Here is a 20,433-nt window from a genome sequence, read left to right on the forward strand (position 1 = left end):
TTGCTACAATGTAAAGTAGTGAGTGTACAGCTTGTATAACGGTACATTTGCTGTCCCATCAAAATAACTCAACACACAGCCATTCATGTCTAAACCACTGGCAACAAAAGTGAAAATGTCCAAATTGGGCCCAAAGTGTCAATATTTTATGCCACTTTGGGCCACCATTATTTTCCAGCACTGCCTTAACCCTCTTGGGCATGGAGTTCACCAGCGCTTCACAGGTTGCCTCTTGAGTCCTCGTCTTCTCCTTCATGACGACATCACGGAGCTGGTGGATGTTAGAGACCTTGCGCTGCTCCACCTTCCATTTGAGGATGCCCCACAGATGAGGCTTTAGGTCTGGAAGCATGCTTGGCCAGTCCATCACCTTTACCCTCAGCTTCTTTAGCAAGGCAGTGGTCGTCTTGGAGTTGTGTTTGGGGTCAGAATACTGCCCTGCGGCCAGTCTCCAAAGGGACGGGATCATGCTGTGCTTCAGTATGTCACAGTATATGTTGGCAGTCATGGTTCCCTCAATGAACTGTAGCTCCCCAGTGCCTGCAGCACTCATGCAGCCCCAGACCATGACACTCCCACCACCATGCTTGACTGTAGGCAAGACACACTTGTCTTTGCACTCCTTACCTGGTTGCCGCCACGCACGCTTGACACCATCTGAACCAAATCAGTTTATCTTGGTCTCATCAGTCCACAGGACATGGTTCCAGTAATCCATGTCCTTAGTCTGCTTGTCTTCAGCAAACTGTGTGCTTTCATCTTTAGAAGAGGCTTCCTTCTGGATGACAGCCATGCAGACCAATTTGATGTAGTGCGCAGCCTATGGTCTGAGCATTGACAGGCTGACACCCTCCCCACTTCTTCAGCCTCTGCAGCAATGCAGGCAGCACTCATACGTCTATTTTCTAAAGACAACCTCTGAATATGACGCCGAGCATGTGCACTCAACTTCTTTGGTCAACCATGAAGAGGCCTGTTCTGAGTGGAACCTGTCTTGTTAAACTGCTGTATGGTCTTGGCCACTGTGCTGCAGCTCAGTTTCAGGGTATTTCCAATCTTCTTATAGCCTAGGCCATCTTTATGTAGAGCAACAGCTCTTTTTTTCAGATCCTCAGAGCGTTCTTTGCCATGAGGTCCCATGTTGAACTTCCAGTGACCAGTATGAGAGAGTTAGAGTGATATCACCAAATTTAACACACCTGTTCCCCATTCACACCTGAGACCTTGTAACACTAACGAGTCACATGACACCGGGGAGGGAAAATGGCTAATTGGGCCCAATGTGGACATTTTCACTTAGGGGTGTACTCACTTTTGTTGCCAGCGGTTTAGACATTATTGGCTGAGTGCTGAGTTATTTTGAGGGGACATCAAATTTACACTGTTATACAAGCTTTATACTCACTACGCTACATTGTAGCAAAGTGTCATTTCTTCAGTGTTGTCACATGAAAAGATATAATAAAATATTTATAAAAATGCGAGGGGTGTACTCATTTCTGTGAGATACTATATGTAGTGACATGTAAGCACCTCTCATTGCAGAAGTACTCTGAGCCGAGTTTTTGTGCTGACACTGCTGGAGTTTGCTGCTTTAATCCATTTGCTGCCAGAGCTGTTTTTGCATTTTTAGTGTGCACACATATTTAAAAAATAATTTTAGGTCTGAAGATTGCATAAAACCCACAAACATATATTTTTTGAAAGCAACCACACTAAAGCGAATTTCAGGGCAAACAAACGCAATAAATTACCAAAATATTTGGTAAAATATAAGAAATGAGGTTGCACCGAGTAAATAGATACCCAACATGTCAATCCTTAAATTTGTGTGTGCCCATGAAATGGCAACAAACTTCAGTATCTTATATTTTTGATAGGCGATGCTTCAAAAAACCCCTGTAGTTCATCATTTTGGCATTACAGAGGAGGTTTTGTGCTAGAATTATTGTTCACACCCTATAACGTTTGTCGCAGTCAACGTTTTTATGCGTAGGCACTCCTGACGCGTGCATATAGGTGGGGGGGCCTCAAAAATAATTTTTTTTTGGGGGGGGAGGGGGAATTTTATGTACTTGGGTGTAATGTTTTAATTTTTATGATTTTTAGGTGTAATTAGGGAATTTTATGTACTTGGGTGTAATGTTTTAATTTTTTAAATGATTTTTAGGTGACAAATTTTCAAAAAGACCCTGCAGGGTCCATGGTGACCTGGAAGTGACGTCGTACATGTCACTTTCCGGGTCACAACTAGAAAGTAAGGAGAGCGGACATGTGTCCACTCTCCTCCCTCCCCTATATCTAGCAGGGCACCCACCATGTTGGTCCCAGGCCCACAGATGGGCAAGCGGAGTCCAGAATACATGGGGGGCAAAGGGGGGTGGGAGCCATTACCAAGGGTGTGTGGAAGCAATCTGGTGGCAGCGCAACTGCCCGAATGCTTCCACCTGAAAGGCAGGAATCTGCTTGTAAGTTTTACACACAATCCTGATGGCTGCAGCCTTCGGATTGTGTGTAAAACCCCCTGCTGTCTGGTCCATTGTGACAGCGGACCGGGGATCCTCTGCCCACATGTGCTGTCACAATTCAAAAACAGCACAGTTGTGCGGGCTCCGTCTACACAGCCATGTCATTCATTCACAGACTTCAATTAATGAAAGCACTTCAACTACCGTCAGCCATTGTGGCTAACAGCTTGTAGTTCTCAATGAACTATGAGGATGCTGGTGAGCGCTTTTGTATTTCATGGATCTTCCTGGTCTTCACTAACTGCCTGCCTGTATTTGAGGTACAGGCAGACATCTCTACTGGCTGATCGCTGCTGCAATGCTTTACAGGCTCTTAAGAAAAATAAAATAATAGATGCACTTTTTTTTTTACCTGAACTTATTCTTTAAACCTAAAGATCTGTATTTCTTGGTTGAAAATCTTGTTCCATTTTGTCATAAATAGGCATCACATTTTCCTTGTACCAAACCAATTATTAAAGAGTCTACAAAAGTTTGCAAAACTGTTAGAAGCAATGGTGCTTAATTCTGTGAGGATGCATAGTTGTAAACTATCTGGTCCAAGTGTTTTATTCACCTTATTTATGTCTTCTGAACCATATTGATTTTGAGCCCTTGTGGTGCTCTTAGATTGTGTCTATACCATCCTTTGTATTTCTATGCATTAACCACTTGCCCTCCAGAGGATTTTCCCCCCTTCCTGACCAGGCCGTTTTTTTGCTGTTCGGCACTGCGCTATTTCAACTGGTAATTGCGCGGTCGTGCAATGCTGTACCCAAATGAAAATTGTCCTTTTTTTCACACAAATTATTATTATTATACAGGATTTATATAGTGCTAACAGTTTCCGCAGCGCTTTACAAAATGAAGGTAGACATTACAGTTACTATACAATTTGGTACAAGAGGAAGCAGAGGGCCCTGCTCGTTAGAGCTTTGCTAGAAAATTACTTTGAACCCCCAAACATTATATATTTTTTTAAAGCAGAGGCCCTAGAGAATGAAATGGTGGGTGTTGAAATTTTTTACGTCACACAGTATTTGCGCAGCGATTTTTCAAACGCAATTTTTTTGGGAAAAATATACTTTTTAGTATTCAATGCTTAAAAACACAATATATTGCCCAATTGTTTTATAAACTATAAAATATTATGTTACGCTGAGTAAATAGATACCAAACATGACATGCTTTAAAATTGCGCATGCCAGTGCAATGGCAAAAAGTACATACATTTTTATTATTGATAGGACACTCTTTAAAAGCCTTTACAGATCACCAATTTATATTTACATAGGAGGTCTAGTGCTAGAATTACTGTTTGCATACCAGCACGGGGTCAAGGGTTTTTTTTTTGTCATTTTGATTTTTTTAATTATTTTTACACTGTCCCTTTCATTTGTTTTTCACTTTTAATGCTATAACAGGGAATGCAAATATCCCCTATAACTTATATTCTTTTTTGAGAAATCTGGGGTCTATCAGACTCTATGGGGTTTATTTACTAAACCTGAAGAGTACAAAGGCAGGCTCAATTCTGCATAGAAACCAATCAGCTTCCAGGTTTCATTGCCAAAGCTTAATTGAACAAGCTGAGGTTAGAAGCTGATTGGTTTCTATGCAGACGTGAGCCTGACTTTGCACTCTCCAGCTTTAGTAAATAAACACCTATATATCTCCTCTGCCCTTACATTATCTAATCTCACCAAGATCGGTGTGATCAGATGCTTTCCCAATCCACAAATGGCGCTGTTTATATCCTGCAAAACTAAAGTGATGAATTGCTCGTAGCTTCCGGTCTCTTAGACTATAGAGATGCTTGGAGTCATTCTGGTCTCTGATCAGCTCTATGGTCAGCTAGCGGAATTGCCAGCTGCATTCTGGGATTCCCCTGTTGGACAGGAGAAACCAAGGAAACTGTGGTAGGCAGCAGGAGGGGGGGATGTCCCTTCCTGCTGCTTGTAAAAACAATTCAGTAGCTAATTGGCCACTAGGATTGCTTTTACATGAAAGCCGACTGCCAGCTGAAAAAAAACTGTTCCAGAATGATGCCTGTAGCTGTAGGCATCATCCCGGTATAACCACTCAAAGTCCAGCGACGTACCAGTACTTTGCTGATCCATGTTGGGCATATATGTAACAGCAGAGAACACGGGCATACGATGAATTGGCTCTGTGGATCAACATGACCGCAATTCATTCTTTTCTGTAATGTCCATGTTGAGGGTTAGGCCCAAAAAAGTTTTAAATTCAGAAACCATGAAAGGCTTCCATGCAAATTGTCTTTCAAGTGCTGAATTTAGGTGAGTGGCCATGTATTGTGTATGTAAATTGCTTTGGCCCACAATCGATTGGTACAAATCTTCCGTGAAAAACAGCGGAGGGGCTAAACGCTAGTGGTGGCAGCGAATGGGGCCAATCCTACTAACTCTGCATTTTTGGGGACACTATACAAAGGAGGCATTAGTATAGTTCTGTTCATGATCAATCTATTGATCCGTACAAACAGTATACTAGTAAATGGCGGTAATCAGCGACCTATAGTGTGCGGGCAATCAAACACTAGCTGACCCTGGCTGGGAGGGATACTTACTGACCCTGACATTATCTGATGTCGCTAGTGGCAGGAATGCAGTGATCAGTGAAAAATTCTATATACTGACACTGTACTAATGGCACTGGTTGGGTGACGGGGCGATCAAAGGGTTAATAGGGGTGATCAGAGGGTTAAATGTGCTAATCTAACGTGTGTGTGTGCGTGTGTAAAATGTAGTGGTGCTTTTACTCGGTGCTGTATTCTCACTTCTCTCCCTGGACCGATGGATGCGGGGGGCACAGGTGCATTCACACCCCAAAATAGGAAGTGACGCAAGATTACGTTGCTTTGCCAAGAGCTGCTGCTCACCTGCAAAATGCAGGCATAGCGATCACACGATCACTGGGTCTTGTTCTCCGGGATCTTCATTCCGCTGTGTCTGCTGAACACAGCAGTCGTGAGGGGGAGCGGTGCGTGCCCCCTCTGTTAGTACAGCCAGAGCGACGTACAGGTACGGTGCTTTGCCTGTAGCTGCCGCTCTGCTGCAGTACATTGCGGGCAGGAAGCGATTAAAGGATAAGTTCACTTTCAAGGGAAAAAAATTTAGCAAATAAAAATAATATAGCATATACAATTCTCTTTCTTTTTCACACTGCAGTGCTGTAATTGTTTGTAAAACTCAATGCGATATGGCAATCTAGAGGCGTGTATGGAACACCCCCAGAAATATTTCCTGCTTGTGTGATTGGCTCACTGGTTTTACCAGAAATCTGCTCTATGATACAAGCCAGATTTTTTTGTAATCTGCAACAAAAATGTCAGTTTTATCGAGATTCTCCTAAAGGGTTAATCACTTCTAAAGGAATACTGACAATGCAACTTTCCTCATTAGAGTCCTGAAAGTGCATCTGCTGAAAATTAATGAAAAATTCACTCCCATTCAGACTCAGTATCCAAAAGACATAGAAGAACAAACCACTTTTTCTGTAAAGCAGAAACAGGTAGGAATCCGCAACAAAATTTGTTAAATTCCTTGCAATGTACATTTAACCACCCAGAGGGGTTTGGGTTTTTTTCTTAACAAAAGTGAAGTTATTCTTTAATGAAGGAATTTAAAACGTGTCTTTCTTTGTGTCCCAATGCTAACCAATACTGTTATTTTTTTTTTCTTGCTTTAGAAGAACCTGAAGCCAGTCTATATACAGTCACCTTTTTAATATTCCTAATTGCTTCAGTCGCCAGGCCTTTCTTTTTTAGTTTTGGGTTTGTCTCGATTCTACACTTTATACATTTTAATGTTTGTAGTCTACCTTAACATATTATACATTATTTTTTTGTGAAAGATAGGGCTTTCATTTGGCATAAAATATGGATACATATATTTTCATTTCTGTGGCTTTTTACATAGTTACACATTAAAAAAAACAAAAGAAACATTTTTTTCCATTGCAAAATTTACGTAAATTGCTCACTCCTGTTTTTTTTTTTTTTTCTGCAAAATCTGATCAAAGTCTGCTGATTTCAAGTATCACATTAGTGCAACTTTTATGCAACATAGCAGAATAGCAAGGCTCAACGTGAATGCATGCGTTTTAACTTTTGAAGTGCTTTATACACCATTCAACGATACATTGCAATACCCCCAAAATAAATAAGTCTTGCAAGAATTGTTACCTTATGCTTATAGCAATATTAAACCAAAAGGAATACATTATATTGCAGCTTACCAATTCTTAGATGTGATGGCTGCATTGTTTATTTTTTTAAGGCTTTCTTTCATCTGGTGATCTGGCCAGTAAGGCTTTTGACAGAACAAGCTGTCCTACAGATGTAACAGTTACAGGGTTGAGACAATCCATTTAGCACTGACAGAGGTGCTTACAATGATCAGCTTTTATTTATTCTTTTTAAACCTTTATCCCTAAAGGAACAAAACTGTTTTCTGTAACTGCTTAGAAAGTATTGGCTGAAGTTTGGCTTACATTTGTTAGTTTGTTTAAATTTGGTATCATATCTAGCATTCCCCCCCCTCCCCCCCCAGGCTGACAATATTGATGTACAAATGTGCCCCCTGTGCTTTCTGTGGGGGCACTCTAATATAGGATGTGTGTTACTGGACAATTCTCCAGGTGAAAACAGAAGTAAAAAAAAAAAAAAAGTTAATGCAGCCACCACATCTAATGATTGGTAGGCTACTAGTGGTGCACCGGAATGAAAATTCTGGTGCCGAAACTGAAAATTCAAAATTCCCCTGTCCGAAAACCAAAACCTAAATGCGCAGTTTTTACAAATGAATACCTGGTATATATTTTTTTGAAACAATATATACCCCAATTTTTTTTGTAAAATGTGCAAGAGGATGTTACAGCGAGTAAATAGATACCAAACATGTCACTCTTTAAAATTGCGCACATTCGTGGAATGACGTAAAACTGCGGCACTTAAAAAATCTCCATGGGTGATGCTTTAAAAATGTCTACAGGTTAGCAATGTAAAGCTACAGAGGAGGTCTAGTGCTAGAATTATTGCTCTTGCTCTGATGTTCGTGGCTATAGGTAACGTGTGGTTTGAACACCATTTACATATGTGGGCATGGCCTACGTATGCGTTCACCACTACGTGCGAGGAGGGACGGGGGCACTTTAAACTTTTTAAAAAAAATTGATTCAATTTTTTTTTTATGCACTGTCCCTTTGAAAAATGTTTTAATCACTTTTGTTCTTATCACAAGAAATGTATGCATCCCTTGTGATAGAAATAATTAGTGACAGGTCCTCTTTATGGAGAGATATGGGGTCAGTAAGACCCCACATCTCTCCTTTGCAATGTAAATCATTGGATAAAAAAAAAGCATTGATCTAGTGCTTAAAAAAAAAAATGGCCGCTCCGGTCCTCCAAGGGCATAGAGATGAGTGGAGGCCATTTTCCCTGAGCTCATCTCTGTACCCAGCTTCGGGATCGCTCGATGGTTTCTCAGGTAAGGCTGAGAACTACCAAGCAGCGGCCAGGGGCAGGGTTTTTTCGGCACCTGTATCGGAGCTTTTTTTCATTTTGGCCGAAAGGGGTATTTTCGGCCACCGAAATTTTGGTGCATCTATATGCTACAATTTATTGCTACTTTAAAGCAGAGAAAACTAAGCAAATAAAACTAATGCAGCCATCACATTTAAAAAAACAGCACCATGTTAATTTGCTGACCAATTTCTAAAGGGTTGTGATCACTAAAAAGTGCAATAACATTTGCTGAGGTGGGGTGGCGGGAGGATAATGTAACAACCTCTACCTCTGCCAATCAGAGGAAGCCTTGTGTTCTTCAATAATAAAAATACAAGGCTTCTCCGAAATGGTGGAGAAACACTTAGCCTGACTTTCATGCTGGTACATAGCACTACCTACAATGTGTGCACAGTTATTAGGCAAGTGAGTATTTTTACCAAATCATAATTTTTATGCATATTGTCCTACTCCAAGCTGTGTAAACTTGAATGCTTATTGGATTTAAGCATATCAGGTGATATGTATTTGTGTAATGAGGGAGGGTGTGGCCTAAGGAGATCAACACCCTATATCAAGGTGTGCATAATTATTAGGCATCTTCTTTTCCTCAGGCAAAATGGGCCAAAAAAAAGATTTAACTGACTCTGAAAAGTCAAAAAGAGTAAAAAGTATTTGAGAAGGACATAGCACTCTTCCAATTGCTAAGATATTGGGGCTTTATCACAGAACCATCAAACGTTTTGTTGCAAATAATCAACAGGGTCGCAAGAAACGTGTTGAGAAAAAAAAAAGACACAAATAAACTGCGAAAGATTTCTGTAGAATCAAACGTGAAGCTACCAGGAACCCATTATCCTCCAGTGCTGTCATATTTCAGAACTGCAACCTACCTGGATTGTCCAGAAGTACAAAGTGTTCAGTGCTAAGAGACATGGCCAAGGTAAGGAAGGCTGAAACTCGACCATCACTGAACAAGACACATAAGTTGAAACGTCAAGACTGGGCTAAGAAATATCTGAAGACAGATTTTAGGTTTTATGGACTGATGAGATGAGAGTGACTCTTGACGAACCAGATGGATGGGTCCGTGACTGGATCAGTAACGGGCACAGAGCTCAGACACCAGCAAGGTGAGGTGGGGTACTGGTATGGGCTGGTATTATTAAAGATGAGCCAGTTGAACCTTTTTGGGTTGAAGATGGACTCAAAATAAACTCCCAAACCTATTGCCAGTTTTTAAAAGATACTTTCTTCAAGCAGTGGTACAGGAAATAGTCTGCATCTTTCAAGAAGACCATGATATTTATGCAGGACAATGCTCCATCACATGCACCGAAGTACTCCACTGCGTGGCTACCCATAAAGGCATTAAAGATGAAAAAATAATGACATGGCCCCTTTCTTCACCTGACCTAAACCCTACTGAAAACTTGTGGACCCTTCTTAAACGTGAGATTTATGGTGAAGGAAAACAGTACAGCTTTCTGAACAGTGTCTGGGAGGCTGTGGTTGCTGCTACACAAAAAGTTGATGGTCAACAGATCAAGAAACTGACAGACTCCATGATTGGAAGCCTTATGTTATTGAAAAGAACGGCGGCTATACTGGTAGCTATTTTTTTTAAATGTTTATTTGTAAATTTTGAGGAGTCTATTAATGGCTTACCGTCCGCCCGCTCGCAATGCACTGTGGACGGGCAGCAGCTACAAGCAAAGTGATGTACGGGGGTGCGGTTTTGGAAACTTAAATGTGTTTTGGGGTATTATTCCACATATGGCCATGGCATACGCAAGCAATATATCATTTAAGTGACAACTTTGTGTAAAAAGAAAAAAAAATTGTCATTTTCCAAAAATTTGTGGCAAAAAAATAAAATGTTCCAGGGACTCATCATGCCTCTCAGCAAATTCCTTGGGATGTCCATTTTCCAAAAAGGGGTCATTTGTGAGTTTTTTGTATTGCCCTGGCATTTTAGCACCTAAAGAAATGTGAAAGGCAGTCAGAAAGTAAAAGCTGCATAATTTCCAGTTAATATATCACAGTTTGTAGACTATAACTAGGCTATAACTTCCAAACAAACCAATTACTTTACATGTATTGGGATTTTATTTTTTTACCAAAGACGTAGCAGAATACATTTTGGCCTGAATGTAGGACGAACTTTGAGTTTATTGGATATTTTTTATAACTGAAAGTAAAAAATATTCTTTTGTGTTTTTATTTAATTTTCGGTATTTTATTGTTTATATCACAAAAGCCAATATTTTATTGCAGGGCTTGAAAAAGCCGCTCGTCAAATGCGAGGAGAAATTCTCTAGCGGCGAACACAGATAATGGGGCGACTGCGCTCCAAGCCTCATTGTGAAGCCAAGTTCTGGTTTCTGGCTTCTTCGGCACTGCCGCTGAGGGGACAGGTGCAAGAGAGGTCCGCTCTCCTCCGCTGAGAGGAGACTCAAGGAGTAAGTACTGTATACACGTCATATCACTATAATGGAGTACAGGGGAGCTGGGATATACATTACTGTATACATGTCATATCACTATAATGGAGTACAGGGGAGCTGGGATATACATACTGTATACATGTCATATTACTGAGTAATGTATATCCCAGCTCCCCTGTACTCCATTATAGTGATATGACATGTATACAGTACTTACCCCTTGAGTCTCCTCAATAATGGAGTACAGGGGAGCTGGGATATGCATTACTGAGTAATGTATATCCCAGCTCCCCTGTACTCCATTATAGTGATATGACATGTATACAGTAATGTATATCCCAGCTTCCCTGTACTCCATTATATTTATATGACATGTATACAGTAATGTATATCCCCCTCCCCTGTACTCCATTATAGTGATATGACATGTATACAGTAATGTATATCCCAGCTTCCCTGTACTCCATTATATTTATATGACATGTATACAGTAATGTATATCCCAGCTCCCCTGTACTCCATTATATTTATATGACATGTATACAGTAATGTATATCCCCCTCCCCTGTACTCCATTATAGTGATATGACATGTATACAGTAATGTATATCCCAGCTTCCCTGTACTCCATTATATTTATATGACATGTATACAGTAATGTATATCCCAGCTTCCCTGTACTCCATTATATTTATATGACATGTATACAGTAATGTATATCCCCCTCCCCTGTACTCCATTATAGTGATATGACATGTATACAGTAATGTATATCCCAGTTCCCCTGTACTCCATTATAGTGATATGACATGTATACAGTAATGATTACTGTATACATGTCATCATGGAGAACAGGGGAGCTGGGATATACATTACTGTGTACAGTTTTATAGTTTGGACTCTTTATTCTAAGGAAAATTGTAATTTCATAAGCTTTAAGGGGGCTGGAGGCGGACCTGGGCAAGGTTGGGTGGGGCAACTGGTGAAGAATAAGGCTTGTGCCTGGCTAGTAGGTCTAGACTCGAAATTTTAAGCCCTGCTTTATTGTACATTGTTTTTGCATGGTACAAAAATGTTGACTCGCCTGTTGTGAACTACTGTTCTCTGCTTCTTTTTCCTACAGAAGTGGAAGATCTGCTGTGTTCATTGAAAGAGATCCAGCACACTTTGGTAGATTCACAGAGCCAGGAAGATTTATATCTACTTCTACAACTAGTGCAAAATAAAGACTTTCAGAATGCATTTAGGATTCACAATGCTGTTGCTGTCCACATGAACAAAGCTAGTCCCCCATATCCACTTATTCCAAATGCCCAGGAGTTAACACAAGAGGTAAGTCTCACTACTCACTTATTTTAATGTGCAAACAGAAAAAAGCGTTAAAGGGCAACGCCCATATAACCCTGTCCTAACTATCATGTGTGAGGGTTTTTTTTGGTGTATTAGAAGGTTTGATGCCTACTCTACCGCTCTACAGAAAAAGAATTAGTTCACCTTTGGAATATGTTACACGTTCCATCCATGTTTAGGGGGAAACATGTAACATGTTCCAGCTCCTACCTTCTCTCCACCCAATTCCTCCTCCCCTTCCCTGTGACAGCAGGTGGGGGATTTCCTTCCACTGTCAGATTTTAAAAACAGCATAGCTGTGCGCGGGGCTCAGCCCGATACTTGAAGTACAGGTATCATCAGCTGCCACTGACTGCTTGTAGTTCTCGGTGAACTGCGAGGGTGATGGTAAGAGCTCTCGTAGCTCATTGATTCTTCCTGCAATTCAGTAACTCTCTGCTTGTACGTCTTCTGGTCACGGGTGCAAAGCCTTACAGGCTGCACAGTAAAAAAAAAAAAGCATTTTTTTTTTAAATCTGCAAAATGATGTGCATTTATTCTTTTATAAAAGGTGAACTTAGCCTTTAACTATGTTGTTGCTAGATTTATTTTTTCCTTTAATCAAGGTACTTGGTTAACCGCAGATATTTTATCTTCAGGGACTTCAGTCGAAACTCCAGAATGCCGTTTGAGGTAGTCTCTGCACAGCAGCAGATTTCTCCCACAAACCCGTGGATAGTAGTAAAGTCCTGACGGGGTTCTAACTCTTCTCCACTGTATCCAAAACTATGAAAAAAAAAGATTTGGCTTGGCTTACATTGAGTAAATGCTAGATTTCAGTTATGTTATTGTTACTGTATACTATACAAATAGTTGTTTCTCTTATGTTCATTGACGGACACATCTCTTCTAAATCTTGACCATAGGGTTATATTGCCACCTACAGGAGTAGGACTCTAGGCAGAAAAAGAACTTGGCACCGCCTATGGTCAGACCCTTCTGGCATAAAACCCCTTCTCTTCTATAGGTAATACAGTTTTTTCTGCCTAGTGTTCCGAATTAGAGACCTGGTTCCCTGCTGGGAACTGCAGTTCCGTAGCTTTTTTCTTTTTTGTCTTTTTTTTTCCTGCTGAGATTTACTATCAACAGCCAGGCTGGGCGATGGGCTGGATAATCTAGATCCAGTGGTCACCCCAGCCTGGCCAGCAAGTGCATGCAGATCTTTAGCTAAGTGCTGGGTTGGCTGCGACATGCCTCATCCTGGACCGGGACAGCCGGTGAGTTAAACGTCTCGCTGGGACACATATGACTGGGTGCCTATAGTCCGTGTCAATGTTAGGCCGAAAGCCCCCCACTTCGCTGGAGAGGAGGTTCTGTCTTGGGAGTGCTACTCGCATGCTCCATCTGGATCGGTAAGTAGATTCACCCCTCCTTCCCTGGATGCAGTGTGGGATGTGCGGGTACTCCCTGGGGTAGTCCCCACACGGTTCTCCTTCCCCCTGTAGGCTTGTTCTCCTGTTCTCCCTCTCCTTCCCCTAGATCATTTGAGGGGTATTGGTGTGGAATGGGGAGGGGTATAGCCGAGGGAAACTGGGCTGTGTGGACTGGTGTGCTACACTGACACTCAGATTCATGTAAGAAATGCTGCATCCCCATGGCCTGGGTAGCTGCGGGCACGCTTCACAGGTGGCCACCTCTTTTATGGCCTCAGCCAATGGCCATCTCTTTGGGGTCCATGTTGGTAGCCATCTTCTTGGGGCCTCCGGTGGCAGCCCCGCCTTGCGGGCCTCTGGCGGCGGCCCCCCTTTGCGGGCCTCAGCCGGCGGCCTTTTTTTGCAGGGCCTTAGCCGGCAGCCTCCCTTGCGGGGCTTCAGTTAGCAGCCTCCTTTGCATGCCAGCCTCCTCTGGTCGGCTTGCCTGGCAGCCACGTTGGGTGGGTTTCCCTCCACACCCGTGGCCATGCTTTGGTATGTAGTTTGCCCCCCCCCACCTTGGTTTTCCAGGTGGCATGTCACCATTGTTGGTTCGTGGGTCCTAGGATTCCGCATTATGGGGCCACATACTGAGTCTTTCAGGCCACATAATGGTAGTTTCTAACTTTCCTCCAGTCCAGTTCCAGCTCTGCAAGGCCCCCGGATGTGGGCAAGTGCTCCTCTACCTACGATCCCACTATATTAGTGGATAAGTCCTACTCGGCATGTAGGCTTGATCCAACCTTCAGGGTATGGGGTCGTCCTTGCTGGATTTGGACCATGGACCTCCTCTGTTCCCACCACGTAGGTCTGAATACAGCTTGTGTCTGACTGTGAAATGGCATTTCCTTCTTATCTGCTTGGGCAATCCCCCCCCCCCCCCAATTTCCATTTTCTGCTATTGCGCTTTGCGCAGGATCTGCTGCACTAGGGGGTGTTTGCCCTTGTGCCCAATTTGGCATGGTTTCAAAGGTTTCCTTCAATTTGTTCATGGTCCTAACACAAGTACCAGAGGCCAGGTTCATGGGTCAGGCTGGAATCCATCCATTCAGTGGCCTCTCCTTTCAAAGGGTTTTTTTTTTCCCCCTTCAGGCGGCTTCGTCTCACCCACTGGGTGTTCTCCAAGGTTCTGGCTCTAGTTCTGTTGTTGCTGAGACAACAGAGGATTGCTGTGACTGGTTACTTGGGCAACCTGCTTTTGCAGGCGGACTACAAGGCCGTGGTGACAGACACCATGGGGAGCTAGAGGCACTCCCTGCAGGGCTTCAGATGGTTCCACAACCTCCAGAGGTCTGCCCTGACCAGGACTTTGGAGTCTCTGGGCCTGATTCTCGACTCGAGCATGCTAGCATGTTTCTCCGGGTGGAATAGCCTTCGACTGTGATCCAACTAAAATTTTTGTCTTGCGAGCAGCCCTCCTGGCTGTAATGCATGTGGACTGTGGACCTATGGTATCCACCTTTCTAGTTGGTCTCGTGTGCGCAGTTCCATACGAGAATTCTGTGAAGGAAAATTTGGTCCCAAGCAATGTGAGCTACTGACAGACAGATGGCTGTATAATTCTAATTAAGAAATTCAAATTTTTGACACATTGGTTCACCTTACTGGGTCACCCCTCTGCCTACAGCCTTCTAATTAAACAGTGAAACAGCCTAATCGACTCTGTCCAATGACTATGAACTTACCTAGGAAGCAGTAATGCTAATCCAGTAGATAGCAGAGTTGAACAAAAGTTCAAATGCTTTGGCAGGTAAAACTGTAAACAGGTGTGTATTTAGCATTTTTCTAACTTTAACTAGTGATCACAACCGAAAGCAATTGAATTGAAATAAGAAAAATGGTACCTCTGGAAAAATACAAGTATTGAACAGATGCTGTAAAAGTTATTGTTTCAAGTGTTTTCAGACCTAAGTAATAGAAAGTGTGCAGTGCAAAAAAAATTTTAATTTGTTTTTTTGTTTTGTTTTTTCTTTTTGTTTTGTTTTTTCTTTTTAACTAGGTACAGCATGTTCTCAAGACAAGCCATCAGAAAGAATGTCAAGAACTTAATGATTTACTAAGCACACCACACATTCAGGTAAGGCAGCTGCTGAAAAATGAGGCAGCTCCTCATGTATCACACTTTTAACTAACATATTTTGTTCCCTTATCTAGCTTACCAAAGGCAATAAAATCCAGTTCACATCTTGAACATAGGGTTTTTTACTGTCATTTGTTTTGGAAACAAAATTTGGTTTTGTATAGTTCAGCCCATTCATGACCAGATCATTGATTCCTAGATGCGCATGTCAAATGTAGCAGCATCAGCTCACTTGACTATAAATGACTGTTCTTCATGCCTTAATATTTTATGGGCAAATCTCCTTAATGTGGCTACATCAAGAAATAGAGCTGGTGGGAATTTTACTTCCCCAAAGTAAAAAAATATATATATTTATATTGGCATAACGTTTTCATGAAAGGTACATTTTAACAATGAGTTTTGGATTCTAAAAGTATTTCTTCATTATCTTTATTATTCATCATTATCCCTATGCAAAGTGCTGCTTTTTATTATGGAGGTTATAGTATTCTGTTAAGCTTCATGAGAATCTTCACAGATTGCAGCTTCTTCTTGTCCTGCTTCAGCAGTGTCAAGGACTGTTGCATTGTTAGCAATGAACTGCATGTGGATGTGAGGCGTAAGGATTACAGTATAAATGTATTGCAGCATAAAACAAACAATTTCTCTGTTGAGCCTTGAACCCCCCCCCCCCCCCCCCCCGATCCCCACCGTGACAGCTAGCGTGGGATCTTATCCTCCTTGCAAGTTGTCACAATTTTAAAAAACTTGGCCATGCGGGGCTCCACCCGCCCGGCCACATCACTCATTCACAGTATTCTGTGAATGAGGAAACTACAAGTCCCAGCGGCTGTCGACTTTTAGTTTTCAATAAACCACCATGGCGTTGTGGTAGTTCATTGAGTCTTCCTGTCAGTAAGTATCTGCTTGCCCGTACGGGATGTACAAGAGAGCAGGTGCAGTGACAGGTCAAAGGGAGACCTGTATGCTTTAGAGCAGGGGTATCAAACTGGTGCCCTCCAGCTGTTGCGGAACTACAAGTCCCATCATGTCTCTGCCTTTGGGAGTCATGCTTATAACTGTCAATCTTGCAGTGCCTCATGGTACTTGTAGTTTGGCAACAGCTGGAGGGCCGCCTGTTTGACACCTGTGCTTTAGAGGCTTCAGAAACAATGCAAAGATGCACATTTTTTCACCTGCAAAAAAAATGTGCATTTAACATTTTTTTTAAAAGTTTAATTTATCCTTTAAATAAAACAGGAGTTCCCTTGGCAGAAAAAAAAACGCTGATACAGAGCACTTTTGTACACCTATTAGGTGAGTTTAGGTAAGTTTACTGTTTTTTCTGCCAGAAAGTTCAAATCAAAAACTTAATACAGAATAGTTTTTTTTCTGCCTCTAAACACTGAGTTTAAAATATGCCTCTAATTGTCCTAATGTGGATGGACACATAGGATGACACTGAGCTGCTTATACAGGTAAAACATGAAACTCCTGTAGAAGCAGCAATTTCTAAGCCAGTGTGCATGGAGCCTAACATTTCCCTGTTGTTCATTGAAGGACACAGCAGAGATCTTGATCACTGAGTTGTAATGCATAGGACACAAGTAACAACAACAAAAGCACAGCCTAAGGGCGTCCCATGAAGCTGGTCAAACCCCCATGTCCAAGTGGCAGCTCAGTTTTTCCTTATGCAGGCCATAGATTTGGAAAACATCTCTCGATTTTTCTTCCGATAAACGAAAAATCGGTTGGTTGTAAAGCTAATTAGACCACCAATTAGAACGAAAATCGGCGGATAAATTCTTTGTAATTGTCACCTCTACTGGAAATGATGTCGTTTTTTGGGCAGAAATGCTGTCGTGTTTTGGGTGGAAATGCTGTCGTTTTGTCGTCGGAAATGATGTTGTTTGGTGACCTTTTTGTCCCTCCCTCTTTTCGTAATCTGCCGGCAAGACAACAGCAACGTTTCATTCCTACGAATTTTATTGTAGTAAAATGCCCAAATTAAACCGCAAAAATAAAATACATAAAGTGTTATAAGTGTTAATTGTGCAATACATAATATTAATTATGGGGTATTTAAGCACTACACAATAAGCATAGTGGATGCATGTTATTCTGTACATCAAACACAAAGATTACTGCACAGAAATACATGATATGGCATGACATACTGTTCTGTTTACACACTAAAATTATTGACCTTTCTCCTGGATAAGAAAATTTGTTCCTTAAGAAACTTCCAGGTCATCGCACATGCACATTAATTTATCGTTTAGAAAATCGGGAGATATTGCCATTAATGGGAAGAAATTTGGTCGTTTTCTAAAAATTTTCCAGCTACAACGATATTCAAAAAGACAAAAAAATACAAAAATCTGCAGACAAAATTGCCCATACACGACTACATTATCGGCGTGGTTTAAAGTCGTCCAAAAAATCACAGGATTTTTCGCAAATCTATGGCCGCCTTCAGTGTTAAGGATTTAGGACCTAAGCCTCCCTACAGGGAGTCTTGGTGGCTGAGGGGTAGTGGGAAATGGCTTAATGAGTGTGTGATGGTATCCATTCTATGAATGGGCACAGCAATGTCTTCACAGGGCCAGTGACGACTTTTAACCTTGAATGGTCCATCTTGACTACTTTTGTTGCAGTTTGCTCCACTTTTATAGACTTGTAGCAGCTTCCAGTGCTGTTCCCACACTAGTCTTATCTAGGAAAGGGAGGTGTGCCACTATTTCATCTTTTATAGCTGTTTATTAGGTTTTGGCCAGCATCTTAGTTGTTTTGGTGTAAGCAGTGGTTTCTAGGATCTAAGGGCTGGTGTACTGCTCAATGCTAATTCCTCGGTGCATGCCTTGAGTCCCTCTTCTGTCTCCACACTGATAGCAGACCTCCACACTGCTTGTGCTGACCTTCTGGAGCCAGGGGTTGTGGCCCAGTTTGTTGGTGGAATGTTTCTTGGAGTTTTCCTAACCAGTTCATAGTTGTCAAACCAAAAGGGGACATTTGTCCTGTGTCGGACCTCAGGATTTAAAGATTTTCTTTCAAGCCCCGAGTGTCTTAGCCTTTCTCAATCTAGAACACTTTATGGTGTCCATGAACATCAAGGAGGCTTATTCACATTTTTTCCAGAGCATCAGTGATACCTGTGCTTTCTTGTGGGTTGTCCCAACACTATGGATGGTGGCTCTGCCATTCCTCCTGACCTCCTTCCCCAAGTTGCTCACTTCTGTACTACTACACTTTATGGGTACCCCTGTTGTTGGTTGTCTAGCTGACTGTTGAAGGGAACTGACACAGAGTTTGCCAGGGTTTGGCCAGGTCTTGGACCTTCAGAGTTCAGTATTCATTTGGAATATGTGGATCTCACCGATTTTTTTTCTTTTTCTTTTTTTTGTAATTGCAAGTTCTACCCTACCTATCTTAGACTCTTCAGTCTACAGTCTGGTGGTTCACCAACTCTGTTCTTCTGCATAGCAGTTTTGGGGCTGATGGTCTCCTGTGTGGTTGTTCCATGTGCCCAGTTCCTCTCTAGGTCTCTACATGTCACCATCAATTGCCTTGGTTATGTTAGTCCAGACTGTGGACAGTCTGATTAATCTGACACCAAGGACAGGCTGGCCTGTTGACTCAGGAATCCTACTAGAGGGTTTGGAAAGTGTGGGTTTTTTTCAGTCTCATAGAAGATTCATGCAGGATTGTCAGGCTGGGAAGGGGTCCTAGACATTTTGCAGTGCCTTTGATTGGTTTGTGTCTTTGTTGTCCAGAGTGCTAGACTGGTCTCAGCTACCTGTTCAGGCCATGGGCTTCATAGAAAATGATCCCCTCTATCTTCTGTTTTGTGCTCTGATCCTTTATGTGGACTCTCCAAGGGCGTTGGCTAAAGTGAGCTGTAAGAATACTTCCTCTTGGCAAAAGGGGGCGGGGGGGTTGGCCTAGGATATCAGAAACACTCATCATCATGTTCATCTTCACCATTTCTAGTTCATGCTCTGCGACTTCAGGTACGGAATCCTCTTTGTACAGATATATGTAAGTGCTTGGGGTCAAGGTTTCATTATTCAAAGCTGTTTCATTTGCTCAATTCACAGCGGGACCTTACACAGGGACATACTGTCCATGTGGGACAGGTATCTTCTCTCCTTGGGCAGAGAGATTCATCTATTGCTGCAGGCCAGTGTTTCTTTGATCACTAGTAAAGTCTCAGGGCAGATCTCTTCTGCACCTCAACTGGATGGCCTCTTGTTCTCTAGTTTACACTTTTATTCAGAGTGTGGCTCATATTGCTCCTTCTATTAAGAACACCATATTCAATGGGTTCTTAACTTGGTGTTTTTAAAGGTCTTCCTTTAATCCACTGCAAGAGATCCCTCCCTTTTCTCTAACTCCGAAAGTGGCATTCCCTAAAGCTATTGCTTTGGTTAGTAGGGTCTCTGAGTTGGCAGCCTTGTTTTGCAAGATGCCCTTACTAATCCTTCATAAAGATAAGGATGTTGGGAATCCTCAGCTTTTCTTTTTTTCTTCGTGTGTCGCCCCTTTTCTTGTCTGTGAGGACATAATGCTTCCAACCTTTTGTCTGTCCTCTTGTCATGTGAAGAAGACTGCACACACTAGATGTGCAGTGAGCTGTCAGAAGGTATCTGACAGCTGCAACTTCCCTCTGAAAGACATACCATTTGTCATCCGTGATTGTCCTCCTAAGGAGTCCCTGACATCTCCAGATAGATTAGCTGGGTCATTTTTCAGGCTTGTTTCATGAAGGGATAGGATCCACTGTTCTTGTCACCACTCATTTTACTAGGGTGCCTTCTAAGCTTTTTACATCAGCCAAGTTGCTTTGTGGGCCTCTGTCCACGTTTTTACTAAGTTTTATCATGTGAACATGGTGGCATTGAAGGATGCTGGCTTTGGACATAAGATCCTTCTAGCAGCAGTGTAAATTCCTGTCCTGTGTCTTGGTGAATGCTGTGGGAAAACATGATTTTTGTGGCCATCCCTGTAAAATCTAAATTAATTTTGGGAATAGCCCCGGTCTCTTATGGGGTTATCTTTTTATGTTGTTGGCTTGTTATCACAGTTGAGT

General features: G+C 42.1%; 1 protein-coding gene across 1 annotated transcript in view; it reads left to right on the top strand.

The window, feature by feature from the left end:
* PALS1 (protein associated with LIN7 1, MAGUK p55 family member) overlaps window positions 1–20,433 on the top strand; it is a 197,850-nt gene that overhangs the window by 78,947 nt on the left and 98,470 nt on the right. Inside the window, exons 3-4 of the mRNA XM_089681487.1 lie at window positions 11,605–11,813; window positions 15,282–15,359. Coding sequence (XP_089537613.1) covers window positions 11,605–11,813; window positions 15,282–15,359 — 287 coding nt within the window. The remainder of the gene's footprint in view (window positions 1–11,604; window positions 11,814–15,281; window positions 15,360–20,433) is intronic.

The sequence above is a fragment of the Staurois parvus genome, unplaced genomic scaffold (assembly GCF_062004578.1).
Source record: "Staurois parvus isolate SC_StPar_1 unplaced genomic scaffold, SC_StPar_1.0 ptg000267l, whole genome shotgun sequence".
Lineage (NCBI taxonomy): Eukaryota > Metazoa > Chordata > Amphibia > Anura > Ranidae > Staurois > Staurois parvus.